The 15,863-nt window shown below is 43.0% G+C and overlaps 1 protein-coding gene across 2 annotated transcripts; it reads right to left on the bottom strand.

Annotated features, from left to right (window-relative positions):
* Nucleotides 1-3,665: 3,665 nt before the first annotated feature.
* On the bottom strand, nucleotides 3,666-15,621 carry LOC112214413 (solute carrier organic anion transporter family member 1C1). Of its 2 annotated transcripts, XM_042298154.1 has the most exons (17): nucleotides 15,420-15,621; nucleotides 12,036-12,281; nucleotides 11,523-11,606; nucleotides 10,875-11,025; nucleotides 10,493-10,634; nucleotides 10,045-10,177; nucleotides 9,365-9,492; nucleotides 8,979-9,125; nucleotides 8,528-8,626; nucleotides 8,104-8,337; nucleotides 7,670-7,834; nucleotides 6,947-7,142; nucleotides 6,467-6,629; nucleotides 5,064-5,248; nucleotides 4,887-4,951; nucleotides 4,679-4,796; nucleotides 3,666-4,549 (listed from the first exon to the last, which is right to left on the bottom strand). In XM_042298154.1, exons 4-17 carry the CDS (start codon nucleotides 10,974-10,976, stop codon nucleotides 3,979-3,981), a joined length of 2,448 nt encoding a protein of 815 aa, XP_042154088.1. In that variant the 5' UTR covers nucleotides 10,977-11,025; nucleotides 11,523-11,606; nucleotides 12,036-12,281; nucleotides 15,420-15,621; the 3' UTR covers nucleotides 3,666-3,978. The 2 variants fall into 2 exon arrangements, with proteins under 2 accessions (XP_042154088.1, XP_042154089.1); XM_042298155.1 differs by lacking the exons at nucleotides 12,036-12,281; nucleotides 15,420-15,621 and having other exon boundaries at nucleotides 11,523-11,918.
* Between the last annotated feature and the right edge of the window lie 242 nt (nucleotides 15,622-15,863).

Below are 15,863 nucleotides of genomic sequence, written 5' to 3' on the forward strand. Positions count from 1 at the left end.
ACTCTGATGTACCCATAATAACAAGCTACAACTACGAAAGACTTTCATCTCTGGTGGACAAACCAGAGACTTTCTGTTTACTGACTATTCAGCAGACGGACCGGCAATCGCAGAGAGGGACAACAAAGACATACACTCGTAAATATGTAAATTGCATTTTCTTTTCAAATGAGCGGTTGTTCATGTTCAAAGTATTAGCATTTCCATGAGTGTAGTATCCACTCTGAATTTCCCACTCTTGAGCTGTCCCCACCCCTTTCCTTTGTCTACTAAGACATCATATCGGTTTCGTCTACTAGGGACTTTTCTTTGTGTCATGTTAGTAACCAATGTATGAGCTACTGTGTGTGTGTTTATGTAATTCTGTGATTGATTAGTAAGTTAGTAAAAATAATTAAGTTAGTAATTAAATAATTAAGCCAATTTGTATATCGCTGATTTATGTCAGGGTTCGTGCAGATATCCAAGGGTTCGCGATATTCAAGAATGAGACTGATGAGGTAATAATACATCAATAGTAGACTGTAATCGATAAGATAATAAAATATCTGAAGAATTAAATTCGGGAAATTGTAACTCTATAAAATACTCTGTGATTAGTTTAATCACAGAATAATTACACCGAGAACTGATTTGATAATATAACAGTCTTCACATTTAATGAATAAATCACGTTACGACAAAGAGCTTAATCTTTCACGAAAAAAGACATAGGAGCAAACCCATTTATACAGGTTCTACACATTCCATAATAATAGAATGTAAACATTACATTTTGCGCCAAACATCGCCTACAACTCAATTCTCAGTGTAGCATATTGGATAACTCCACAGTCATTGATCATTTGCATCTTTAAGTCGTTCCTGTTATCTCTAGAGCGTCCCGTATATCTATAGTGCTGCATTTCTTCTCCATCTAACCATGAATAGGGGTGGGAGCATTCCGGATGGTCCCATTAAGGTAATCTTAGGAGTTATTGATTTTTAGCATACTGTAAATGCCTGTGCATAATGTGCCTAATAAAGCATCATTATTTTTATTCTCTTCAAAGGAATTCTGTAGAAGCAGCCTTTATTTTCAGACTCTGCAGGCCTGCTGGGAGGCAACATATTATAAGAAACAGGTAAGATTCATCCCACAAAAACAGGAAAAACAGCAAAAAAGAGATCGATTCATCCCAAAACAAGTTTTATTTCAAGGCAGTTTAGAGAAGGTGGTCATAAGATGTAATGTCGTGTGTGTAGGTGGCAGGGAAGTCAGGCGCAGGAGAATCGAACTTGGTATAAATTGAATCGTTTAATAGACTTGACAAAACTCCATAATCAAAAATACAAGATAAAATAAAAGTGGGTACAAGAACCAGTCGCGCACCAATACATAATACACAAATATACAAACAAACAATCTCTGACAAGGACATGAGGGGAAACAGAGGGTTAAATACACAACATGTAATGAATGGGATTGGAACCAGGTCTGTAGGAAGACAAGACAAAACCAATGGAAAATGATAAATGGATCAATGATGGCTAGAAGACCGGTGACGTCGACTGCCGAGCACCGCCCGAACAAGGAGAGGCATCGACTTCGGCAGAAGTCGTGACATAAGAGTTCTAAATATCACTTGCAAATTGTGAGGCATGAGCAGTTGTGAAATGTTGTGAGAGGCCCTTCTGAAAGCACATTATATGTTATTTCGTGGCACGTTCTCACAGCTTACCTCATCTTGCAAAAGAAGCTCATGGTTCACTATCTGTTGCTCCTGAGTCAAGGTCAGGTCCCGCCCCATGTCACCACGGAGCGACTGGCTGGTATCTCTGGGCAAAAAATCCCTTAGGGAGAGGTGAGTACCACATCAGCACTCACCCTCTTTGCCAAAATAAACAACAGAACAATAGGAAGTCAGGAAAGTTTAATTTTTCTGTGTTTTATTTAAAGGGTGTGGAAGGAAACCCTGGAGGAGGTGAACGACCTCGCTCGGCTGGTAAGAGAATGAGAGTTAGAGACATACTACAAGCCAGTGAGCTCTTTTCTAGCCTTTCAACAACTAGTTATTACAGCAGAATAGATCTGTTGTGAAATTACACTAATGGGACTACCTGTTTCCTACGGCAGGCCTGGGAAGTGAACACTTGCCTAATAATGAAGGATTTAGAGCACGAGGCTTTCTGCAAGCTCCACCGCTCCATGCACCCCACCTCTCCAGCTGACATGTGTTCCATGTACTGCCCTGCAAACGGCTTGCTCCATTCATCTACACATCTGGAGCTATGCAGAAAAAGACTAGGGCAGTGTCCTCTGTGCACATTGCACGTCGTTTAGCTTTGTCTTCTCCTTTTTGTTGATTTCAGCGACCCTAAGGTCCACAGCATTGTGGAGAAAGCTGTGACGAGCATTCCGTGCGAGCTGTCCAATGAGCCGGTATCAACCTGCTCAGCCCATCACAAGTGGTGGTGGAGGTGGTGCCCAGGCTCCTCCTGGCACTGTGGCTTCAGCCAGAGGAAGGCCATTCAGAGCAGTCTATCCTCCTAAGCAGGATGGCCGTGTGCACAGTGGCAGCCAGAGGGGGGAAGCTCTCCACTATGTTGAAGGCCCCTTCCTCCCAAATCCCTTTCTCCCGGGCTGCTGCTTTTGACTCTGTGCGGTCGATCCTTGGGAGAATCAGTCAGTCCTTCTCCACTCACTGCCTTTTTTAATGAGCTCTGTCTGTGCCTTTGTGGCGGACGAGGTGCAGAGCTGCTTCCAGCCCACTGCAGCCACCCTACCAGTCCCCCCTGTCCTCGCGGTGGACGTTTCCACCACACTACCAGCTGATATCCAAGCCGGTGAGTAGCACTGATAGAGAGCACTCTGACATATGCCTATCAGGATTGTTGTTGTCACCCCTAACACAGAGGCAGACCAGGCTTCTTCCCACCTGGAGGTTGTGGACATTGCCCCTAACACAGAGGCAGAACCTGTCTCTTCCTACCTGGAGGTTGTTGTAAACCCCCCTAACACAGAGGCAGACATGGCTTGTTCGCACCTAAAGGTTGTGGACATTGCCCCTAACACAGAGGCAGAGCCCATCTCTTCCCTCTTGGAGGTTGTGGATGTCACACCTGAAGAAAAGACTCTCACGATGGCTGTCTTCGCCACTCTGCCAGCTGACATCCAAGCAGGTGAGTAACACTTACAGAGAGCACTCTGACAGGTGCCGTTTGTCATGACATCTTGGTAGAACCTTTCAACTGGCCAGAGTTTAGAACCTACAGTTTGCATTTGTTTACATTCTGTCCCTCTTTTTTCCCTTTCTGTTGCTGTGGTCACCCCAGATGTCACCCTGGATTTTCCATGCAGCGCGAGGAAAGGGGCAGTCCGGCAATTTTTCATTTTTTTAAATAAAAAAAATAAAAAATTGGAGGGCAGTGTGCTGCTGCTCCTGCCACAAGGAAGAGGAGTAACAATATGAATTATTCATCAGACTTTCAGAAATGAATTGATCCATAGACCATTAAATTATTTGCATTATAATTGGCTTCAATTCTGCTTTTCTTCTGTTTACTACTTAATTCATTTCAGAAAATGTCTATAAACTTTCACTTTGCAAGTGTGGAGTAGGTTGTGTAAATAAGTGGGAAACATCCCAATTGCAATTTTAATGCTTTTAATAATTTACTTATTACATTTTTATTTATTACAGTATTATTTGCCCAAAAAATGGAGGGTGCTCAACCAACGTTGAGGTGCAACCAAATACTTTAATCAAAATGCATTGTTTTATTCAAGCAAGGTTAACGTTTCGGCCTGGTCTATGATGATATGCAAGTTGTGTTTGCCCAGTAAAAGGGAGACCCAGACTCACCCTGCTTCTTAAGGGTTGCAGACAGTAAAAATGTATAATTTTAAGTAAATGGCACATTTCAATTCTTGAGTACAAATCTTTAATGAACATGAATTTAAATACAATTGACTTGAGGAGCAGGCAGGCTGACTGGCTAGCCCTGAAGGCCCTCTACCTCTACCTCTGTGTGGTTCATCTCAGCCAAGAGGTTGTGTGGGTTGTCTTTCTCTCTGTGGGTGTGAATCACTATGACCTCTCCATCCGCCTGCTCGTTGGCCTGATCAGAAGGCTTCTCTTCTTCCTTGCTCACAGGAGCAGGAGGGATGGCATCTGGAGTAACATCCTCCTCTCTTCTACTGAACACCTCTTCCACCTCCTCTTTCTGGCTGCGAGTTAGACTGAGGTCACTCGTTCTCTCTACTTGGGTGTTGGATAGTTCCTCCTCCACCTCTGTGTCTTTTTGAGTTTGGAGGGAGTTATCCTGTTCCGGCTCTCCCTCTCTTTCTCCCTCTTTAGGGGTGTGCACCTCAATTTCCTTCGGTGTGTTGAGGGGTTCAGTGGTTTTTGGGGGAGTCTGAAGTTCGATCTCTAGCGATGAGTGTGGGGGCTGTCCCGTTGTGGTGTCCCCCTCCTTCCTAAACTGTATCCTCAGCAGGGCAATGACTGCGATGATGAAAAAGTAGGAGGAGCCACTGAGACATGTGATGAGGCCAAGGAAGATCACCCTGCAAGGATGGGATAGGACACATCACAACACTGCTGCTCATTCATATTCAAACACACCTCAGAGTATGCACACACACATGGACGCACGCACACATTGGCGTGAGCCCACACACACACAATGAACTTACCTGTACATATCAGAGTCATACATTCGACAGGCACCTCTGCCCCCGCATTTCTTGATCCCCCACCTCAAACATGTTGAGTCAATCAAAGCCCCGAAGTACACTGGTGCTGGAATACCCCCTACAAAGAGATCAGAGTTCAGTACGCTGTATTAAGGACCTCTATGATATCAAGGGGTCTTTACGTACAACAGAGAAAATGAAGACTTACCTAGGGTTCTCATCACCAAAGTTTGGATACCTAACGCCAGGGATTTTAGCTCGGGCTTGATGCACCTACAAACACACATCACACATCACATACACAGTCTAACACAGTCTTGTGGCAGCAGGTGTCCCAGGTTCCAACCCCGGTTGGTCACACAAGTAATGGAACATGGCGACTGACCGTATGATGACCATGTATCCAGGCGTGGTCCCAAGGGAGTTGATAAAGGAGCTGAGTACGGACACAGCCATGTAGGAAGTGAAGCTGCGGCTGCACTCTCTGCTGCGAGGACACTGGCCTAATATTACTGACATGCTGCCCTCTGGTGCAGAGGAGGACAACACACAGCTACAGTTGTGGAATACCTTGTAGAACAACAACAAATACAGTAGTTATAGTTTCTCTGTTATGGTCTATAATCTCTCTCTCTCTATATACAGTATATAGCTGTTCTTTTCACTATTTTATAACCTATTTATTATCTTTACAGTTTGCTGATAATTTCGCAGTTAGATGATGACTGACGCTGTACTCTTATTGCAATTATGGGAGTGCACATATCACATACTTTTCTACTATTTCACAGTGTCAACATAGTTCACTGGAGATAAGAGCACATACTGTCAATTATTTTACACCTTGTAGTTCAAACAATAGACAAAACATGGCTGTAAACCGAAGGAGGCAGCTGAGGGGAGGACGGCTCATAATAACGTCTTGAACGGAGCGAATGGAATGGCATTCCGTTCCAGCCATTACCAGGAGCCCGTCCTCCTCAATTTAGGTGCCACCAACCACCTGTGCTGTAGACTCACCAAACCCATGTCTAAGGGTTAGGGTTATCCTGAGGGACTTCCAATGCTCTGATCTGGTAAAGTATTTGCTCTTTGACACGACTGTCAAAGCCACAGGAGTCTACAGCCTTGTCTCAGGGCAGTAGGGCCTAGTATGTAATGATGTAATACCACGTTAACCCCATATCCTGTGTTTGTGTTGAACTTTCTCTACATGGGAATTGAATAACATCTTTTTTTCCGTACATCAAAATAATACTTGATTGCCAATCAGCAATTACTTAGTCCTCTTCGTCCCGGGTGGGAGATAAGGCATACAAGAAGGCCCAAGGTAATTGTTGAAAATAACTTTTTTCAATGCCAATGAGTTACACTGAGTGCACAACACATTAAACATGCTCTTTCCATAACATATACTGACCATGTGAATCCAGGTGAAAGCTATTATCCTTTATGGATGTCATTGTTAAATCCACTTCAATCAGTGTAGATGAAGGGGTTAAAAAAATTATTGTATGCCTTGAGACAATTGAGACATGGATTGCGTATGTGTGTCAGAGGGAGAACCTATTTAAGTGCCTTTCAACGGGGTATGGTAGTAGGTGCCATGGGCACCAGTTTTTGTTAAGAACTGACACACTGCTGGGTTTTTTACGCTCAACAGTTTCCCGTGTGCATCAAGACAAAGGACATAGCCAACTTGACCCAACTGTGGGAAGCATTGGAGTCAACATGGGCCAGCATCCCTGTGAAGGTTTTGTACACTCAGTACATTAATAGTATTTGTACCGTGTTCTTGCCGTATCCTGTAGAGCTGGAGCAGCCTGCGAGGCAGGGGGAGGTGTACGTGATGCCGTTGTCTGAACACACAGGGTCCCACTCCCCAGCCAAGCAGGAGCAGTCTCTGTTACACTCTGACCACAGGTTGCCGTTGTACACTACACCAGGGGTCCTGGGGGACAGAGAAAATGGGTGCCAATCATAATGATGTTTAAATAATTGTTACTGAACTATCAATGACATAGGCACAGTGACACAACAGCCAGGGATCCTGGCTCAGTAACAACCATTCTGTATATTCCCACAAGAGGGAGCCCCGGCACAAGCCCATGTGTGTTTTGGTCTCACTCTCCCTCATATTCCACTGATTAAAACTTTTTTTGTTTTTATATAAATGAATTAACTCAATGATTGAATGAATGAATCAACCTACCTACCTACCAACCAACCAACCAACCAACCAACCAACCAATCAGATGTCATATTTACCCATTGTAGGACACGGTCAGCCCAGCCACCTGAACGTTGTCACACTTAGTGCCAAACTGCAGAAGGAGGAGGAGGTAGGCCATGAAGGACGTGACGAAAGACAGCTGGGCTCCAGACACAACACCAAGCTTATACCTCTTCATCAGTAGACCGCCCAGGAATATCCCCACGGCAACCACAGGCAGGTTCAACACACCTGGAAAAGTAATACTTCCATCTATAGTGTTATCAGAAAAATATATATACTGCATCTAAAGATGCATTAGATCACCAGTGTACTGGAGTTTCTTTTCTACTCAGTCACAACAAACCTACAGGGGACAAGAGAGAACATTTTTTATTTATTTAATGCCATTCAACATCAATGCTGACATGAGGGAACATTTCAGTTGGAGCATGTCCAGGTTTCTATGGCTTTGTTTAGACAGGCAGCCCAATTCAATTGGTCTTTTGATCAATCAGATCAAATCTGAAAAATATCTGATGTGAAAATATCTGATGTGATTGGTCAAAAAGACCAATTAGTGGAAAAAATATAATTTGGGCTGCCTGTCTAAAACGCAGCCCTTATCTCTCTGTCTTTGACCCAAACCTCAGGTCCAATCCAACCAATAGAGTTTGTCTTTACAATGAAAACGAAGCAGAAAGAAACGTGACGGAGGGGCCACAGTTGGTTTATAAAGACGGTAGCTGATTGAGAAACATGTAGCTACAGTATCTAACCAATGAGGAAGTTGGCTCTGGCTGCTGATTGGCCAAACTGCTGTTCCATGTACTTGGCTTTGAACGTGAGCAGGCCAATGAAGGAGTTGAACTTCAGAAGGCTGCCACACAGAAGCAGAAAGTACGCTGGTGTGCTCAGCAGCTTCTTCAGTGACGGTATGAAACCTGAAGATACACGAGAAAAACATACAACACAGTTACTTGTTCTGGTTTGGGTTATGTGAATGCTTTGAGTCTTTATTATTTACAGTTAGAGGGCCCTGTATATCATGTATGGTTCCTGTATTGGAATATAAATGTCCATCATAAAAGATAGGCACAGAATTCTACTTCCTGTACATAAATAGGGACAGGCATTTTTCTTGTTCACTTGACCTGAGTGACTGGGCTCTATTCATAAGCTATCTGAAAATCGCCAATGAAAGACGGACCACCTTTTGCAATTTCAGCCAGTGTCATGGCCTGATGTGAGGTGGCGTTGTTGTTCTCTGTCCCATCATGAGTAGGGCTGCTAGGGGGCAGCTTGTTCTCCTCTCCCTGCTTTGGCAGCGAGCGGGGCAGAAACCAGAAGGGGATGCCTGACAGGAGCATGATGACAGAGGAGACCAGGAAACCCAGCCACCAGGCCCCCACCCAGCGGGCATCCTTGGGAGTGATGGTCACAGTCTCTGGAAGATGTGAGAAACATCTCTATCATAAGCACTGATACACATACTATACTGAGAATACAAATAACATAAAGGGAATTATTTTCGTATTTTTGAGTGGTTTTGAATTCATTTGGATCCAAAATTAATATACATTGCTTAGTAGAATGGACCCTAACACAATAATGTGTACAGTATGTGATTCTCTTACCCAGATCGACATATCCAATGTCTACATAGAGACTGGCACACAACGACCCCAGCAGGAAACCGAACATGGGACCTAGCAGTGTGATGGTCTGTAGACATGCTGTCAATCATAAAACACACAGTTAGGCCTACAGCCCGATCTACTCAGTTACTGTACATATGTCACAACTAGGGTTGTAAAATTCCTGGAACTTTCAATAAATGCGAAACCTAGTCATGACATATTTACAATACATGACACACACTCATTTTACGGTTAACACACACACACACACACACACACACACACACACACACACACACATACACACACACACACACACACACACACACACACACACACACACACACACACACACACACACACACACACACACACACACACACACACACACACACACACACACACACACACAGTGGCTTCTGCTCTGCTGCGAGTCAAATTAACGCACCAATGTAAAAAGCAGAGTTTTCAGCTTTAGCGAAGTCGTCGATGTAGGAGATGCCTAGTGGGGTGACGGGGGTCTCTCCTATCCCCCTCAGAGCGTTTCCCAGAAACACATAAATCCACATGTGAGAGCTGGAGTCCCTCACACAGTCTACAGAGGGAATCATACAGAGACACACAGGTGCACAGTATAACTCCTCTATCAGGTATGACAGGTATGTACAACTTATACGCTGCACCATGGTTCCCTATGAAGCCAATAGGGCATCTGTAGGGCCTGCAGAAATAGCATTGTAAGTAAAGTCTCATGCTGGTTCAGCCTTTGACAAGTCAGGCCAATCGAGACTCCTGCTGTACAAACAGGTGAAGATGTTTCTCTGTGATTGGTACCTGTGTTGATGTCCGAAGGTGTCTCCCTCTGGATCTCAGGGATGTCTGTCTGATTTAGAAGGTCCAGACATGGAGTTATACTGACACTGTCATTCATTGAGCCTTGGATGACTGTGTCAAATGTGTAGCTGTAGAAGAGACAGACCAGTTAGTAGTCATGTCATGTTCTACGGGCCTTGTGATGAATACGGATTCAAGTTTAAGTGTAACAAAGATGTGATTCGTTGAGATGAGATGCTGATCAACAACTAATCTTTCATGGACAGATCTACGTAAACACAACTGATTACGTAGAACCCGTGAGGAAGGAATGGGATGCATAGGCTAACGAGCAGCAGTAGTTTCTGGGTTTTTGTTGTTACTGGTTATTTAGTGTGTTCGCAGATTTCCAATTTCGAAAGGGGGGGGACGGGACATTTGGCCCGTTGACTTGGACTTGTAAAGAGAGAAGGTGGAGCTCCTCATTCCGATTATGCTCCTTCTTAAAGAATCTGTTAATCTGTTAACATGTATAGCTCCATAACACAATCAAGCAGCTGACCAATTACGCAATACTTTAGTTCTTAGTTAACCGAGATGAATCAGCAACTGCATACATTTCTTTATTTCTAAAGTGAAACTATCATCCGTATAGGAGTATCTCGACAATATAAGTTTAACCAGTATTTCAATTGTTTTACCGTCCCATGAAGAAGTGTGGCAGGCCTGTGAGGAATGATCCTACAGCCATGAGGAAACAGCCCACAGCAATGAGCCTGGGCCGGTGCAGCTTTGCGCCAAAATGGCTGACCACAGCCAGGAACAGCAGGTTACCTGCAAGAAACCACAATACTACAGTAGCCTGGAAATGCAAATTTAAGCTCTGTTTTTTTTTCCAACTAAAAATAGCATAACAGTTTGGGTTCCAGGCTACCACAACATAGCAGCACATAAAACAATGTTAGGGGTTTGACAGTAGAGGTGTGGACAAACTGCCAGTTAATTAATTAATAGGAACAACTACAAAACGGAACAGTATTGAGAGCAAACTGACTGAATCACAACAAAAATGGACCACCCTGTAGTCTGTAGTGAAGATCTAGTTTTTACTACATGAATTCTCAAGCAACTTAATGTTATTGTTGATACCCATCTCGAAGCTGCCGTCTATGAGTCCGATGAGAGAGCTGGACAGGTCAAAGCGTCTCTCTATCTGAGTGATGGCACTCTTCATGTAGGTCCCTGACAGAACCTTGGAGAAGTAGGCGAATGACAGGGCCACGATGAACAGCTGACAAACACAAAGGAGAGAACATTAGTGTGTGTTTCTCCGGATCTATGTGCTTGCCAATGTTTGTTTGTCAACGTGTGTGTGTGTGCATGCTTATGTGCGTGCCAATGTGTACCCATGGGAATGACGTGAGTGCATATATTTCGCACATCTGTCTGTGTGTGTGCACATGCGTGGATACGTGTGCAGACAGAGTGCATGCACATTAATTTGTGTGCATTTTAAAGCATTATTAAGCACCTTGAGTGTGGAACAGCAGGGGCGTTTGGTGGCCTGCTTGTCAGAAACACACAGCTCCTGTTGGCTGGTCAGCTTCCCTCTGTCCTCCGCTGGATCACCCATTCTATCTAGTCAGATACAGGACAGCCCACTGCCTCTCAGCTTGCTCACCCTTATGCAAAAAACACAGGAATTTCACACGTGAACACGTGAAGTGTTCCAAAAACATGTTTTCATGTGATCACGTGATCTTATGTGAAGTTAATGTGAAATCATGTGACTTTCAACAAGTGAAATAATGTGTCTTTTTCTGTAAGGGCAGAAATATAAGATGCATTTTGATGTTATGTTTGATGTTACATGATCTTGAAAAGGCAATGTTCTTTGAGGTTCTTCCATGTTCCTTTCCATTTATTTTCCATTTTACTTTCCCTCGGTCGTTTTCACTTTCCGTGGCAAAACAAGCTCAGTCAAGACTTGTTCAGAGCCAACATGAATTGAAAGCAGCTTTCAATGGATTTTAAACCATTCAACAAATAGTTTTATAAAGAGTAGACCCAACTAAACACTTTTGATTCTTTACACACACATCAAGAGCCTACACCACCGTAATTAGCCCCAAACTGAGCATGGTAATATGAGTAAGAAAATACTGACTTAATAACTTACCTCTGGAGTATGAGAATCCAAAAGTGGCTATTCACAAACACCTCGGCACAGTTACTGTCAGGTACTGGAAATCAAATCCATGTTCTGAGATGACAAAGATGATTCTGGCTTCATTTAAATGCTAGCAACAATAGGAAACACAGGCCAACACAATGCAAATATGTACATGAGTTAGATGGTGGATCAGGGAGCATAGCTGGACAAAGGAACTAGCACTTTTTCTGTTTTCTGATAATCCCCCCCCAGATTTAGCCTGGCTAATTCTCTCTCCCCTCCCAAATTCTCAGCACTCCAACCTGAAGTCTCATAATAGCAGAGTCAGAATCCATCAAGTACCCCCAAAACACACACACACACACACACACACACACACACACACACACACACACACACACACACACACACACACACACACACACACACACACACACACACACACACACACACACACACACACACACACACACACACACACACACAGAACCTCACTGGATAAATGTTAAAGTACCTGACCTGAGTTGGGGCTCCTCTCTCCTCCTCTGTATCCCAGAGTCTCCCGCCTCTTTCCCTCCTTGATTATGGTGGCAGACCTTTCCCCTCCTACTCTCTGCCCCCTGAGCCTGAGCCTGAGCCTGAGCTCCTATTATATGAGCGGGTGGCAGTGGAGGTACTGAGGACCGGCCTAACAAAAGGCCTGGAACATTTCTATTCCACACACATGCCTAAATAGAAACAAGTGGAGAGAGTGTGGAGATAGAGCTAGAGAGAGAGAGAGAGAGAGAGAGAGAGAGAGGGGGAGAGCGACACACACAAATCAACTTAGTTACCTCTTGAGAGGCTGCACAGCATCTCCCTTTCTCAAACAGCCTGCTTTCCTCAAACCAACCTTTCTGGGTGCCAAACCCTTTCTGGGTGCACCCCTAAGGGTCCTTGGGGGCACCTGTAAGTGCAGGCTGCAGGTTTTGTACACCACCAAAACCTCAGCTGCACGTGTTAAGCATTTACAGTTTTTTCCAACTGCTTACATACAAAATCTTTTCATGTCACACGATTTTTGAAACCTCTCACTCAAAGTGCAAAACTACACACCAAATATCCAAAACCATAAGCTATTTCTCAGCATTTGATCAGTAGTCAATTGCATAAAACACTTTTTTCAAAACACTACACACAATTATCTACCTGAAACACAAAAATCGAACAGGAAGTGACTTGCTTTCCTTTTCCAAACACAACCAATCAAAATGCTACACTTATTCACCAGGTCACACACACACTCCTCACATGTGCAAACACTAATAGCTTAACTGATCACTAACCAATCACTGCTTTACTGTAGTATAGGCCTATAAATAGGTCAAAGGTCAGATTACCTGTTTTGAACAATGGACGCCAACAATGGACAGAGAGCAAGAGGAGTAGGAGGGAGAGGAAGAGGACGAGGGCAAAGAAGAGAAGGAAGGAGAGCCATCTCTGATGAGATTAGGGGCAAAACTTGTTGATCATGTGATCAACCACGGTTTGACCATGAGAGAGGCTGGACTGAGAGTCCAGCCCAACTTGAGTCGATTTACAGTGGCGTCCATAATTCGAACCTTCAGAAATGAGAACAGGTATGCAACTATCTAATGACTATTTTAGCATTACAGCAATGTACTGTAAAATACGTACGACTGCATAGTATTGCATAAACATTTGTAACTTTAAGCCATCCATTTACTGCACTGCATTGAATGAATGAGGTTGGTTATCATGCTGTACTACATTTTTTTGTACATTGTTTACAGTTCCTATGCTGAACACATACTGTGTTTGAATTCTGTACAGAGTGGAAAGGCAAAGACATCATGGAGGACGAGGACGCTTGTTTACAGATGTACAAGAGACTGCAATTATAAATATGGTCTATGTGGGGACATAGAGGTTGCCTCTGTCCAAGGTTGGATACGCCATGCTAGGAGATACTTCCCTCAATTTTTGGCAAGAGAAAACGTATCCTGTGATGTGGACGAAGTATTGTGGCCAGACTCAGGCCGGAGAAGAGATGAAGCGGAGCTTAGCACTGGTGATTCCCCCCCTACCAATTCCTGGACTGACCCCCCGGGACCCCACACACACAAATTGTGTTCTTTACTCTATTCTAAAGAATATACTTTTGGTTTACATATGTTTATGGTTTTGTTGTATGCTACTGTATACAACAGTAATGTTTGGCCTAATAAATATTTTCTGTTTCTACATTGTATTGGTGTTTACAGTGTACTTGTTACCCCGCTCAGCAGATTACTTTCACTGTAAAACATTGTATTGAAATATAGATATAAGCCTATGAAAGACCAAAGAGCTTAAGATTTAGAACAACAGTGTTTACATGGTATATCCAAAAATGTACTATTATGAAAGCAGTGTTTGTCATTTGATGCAAATGCTTCATTCTGACATGTGTTTATGGCATTTTGAATGCAGTGTTACATTTTGAAGGAGATGTGAGGCATTTAGCATTTTGTGTGTGCAGTTTTGGGAATTGTGTGTAGAGTTTTGAAAAAAAAGGAGACAGTTTTGAAAACTTGTGTAAGCAGTTGGAAAAAACTGTAATCTGTCAAAGAGGACTATAAGAAGGCAACATTGCTGGTTACAAAACCAGCTCGGCCAAATGTGTCCCAATGGGTGGACCCAGCTGAGTCTGAGTCAGGGGAATGTGTTATTAGCATGTTTAACCAGCATGCATGTGGTGCAGGCAGACAGGTCGCCCTGAAAGCAGCTTTGCCCCAACAGGAGTTTTAGGGATTAACAGTTAAGAACCTGACACATTCCAGGACACCAACCAAGGGAAAGTGCCCTTTGTGTTGAGACCTTACTATTGCTTCACGCTTTTGTCAAATGGCATGGCAGAGACACATTTGTATGTTTAAGTTCCATACTGTAGGTAATAGAAGTGCCAGCGGGTGACGTTAGGAAGGTACTGCAGGTTAAGATATATATTGAACATACGGGTTTAACACTTAGGTGGATTTTGCGTTGTTTGTACTACAACGCATGTGCAGACTCAAGGTCTAGTTGACCTTCATTCCTTTCCTTTCATCGTACTGTTCAGCAGAATAACAGTGGAATGAAGGTGTTATACTTTCTGTAGACAGTGCAGCCTTCTGGTGATATTGGTTACTGCTTATTTTCACCAGTTGTTGAAGCCATATCAATGGTTGAGATTAAAGTAAAATATCAACAGGGCACAATCCCCACATAAATGATTTACTAGAAGTTATACACTTGTTTAATGGCCAATTTACAAATCATTGGAAATCATTGAAAATGACAAGAATATGCAAGGTTAACAACGGCACAACAAAATATCACCATTACAGTATATATATGTCCTAATCACTGGCTACAGTACTGTATATACAGCATTCTCAATGTTGACAATTATTTATATTAATTCACAAGATCGCTTAAAAACAGGGCTTTACAAGGTAAAAAATAGTACTACCAACAACATTCCATCACCACTGATATGTTCTCAAACTAATATTCTTCAATTGCAAAAAAATAGATTACAACATTTAGAACAAAGCTAAAATTGAGGGTCAACAAAGTCAACAAACCAACAAGCAGGTTTAATGGAAGGATGAAATAGTATGAAATTGCTTATCAAAACTTCAATCTCAATGAAAACATGTCATCTTTACCAGTAAATGTGTGCTTGTTTTCTTTGGCAACTGTGGTGTAAGCGGGATAAACGCCTCTGCTCCGCACATTATCTGGAACGAATCAAATCGGGCAGTACCAAGTCGTCCATTATTTCCATATAGTGTACAAAGCTTCAGTGTTTATCCCTTACATGTACGTGTGTATGTAAATGTGTCTATGTCTCCCTGGATCTATCCGCCCTTTCCTTACTGTGTTTGGTCCTCTCATTTCTCTTTCTGGTACAAGCTACAGCCACCTTATGACAAACTTCTCCGTCTCTCCATCTCTCCACCTTTTGAATAACAGAAAAAAATAGCAAAATAAGTAGTCACAACAATTAGTCAGATTTTGACACCACACAAAAATCCTAGGAATCACAATCCAGACCTCAAACGCGAAACACATGAACACAACACAATAACCACAGAGGTTTTCAACAGATCAATTTTCAATTTCAACAGATCAAGAGATATAAATATGTTCCCGTTGTAGCGCCACCGTGTGGTCAATTTGAAAACTTGCATATGTGGAGTCTTGACAGGGTTTGGAACATGTGCACCAAGTTTAGTTACAATACAAATATCTGTGTCTGATTTATGTGCATTTATGTTCCAGACCATGCCCACATTAATGTTTTTGGTCAGTTGTTTGAAA

Source organism: Oncorhynchus tshawytscha, linkage group LG15, assembly GCF_018296145.1.
Source record: "Oncorhynchus tshawytscha isolate Ot180627B linkage group LG15, Otsh_v2.0, whole genome shotgun sequence".
NCBI lineage: Eukaryota > Metazoa > Chordata > Actinopteri > Salmoniformes > Salmonidae > Oncorhynchus > Oncorhynchus tshawytscha.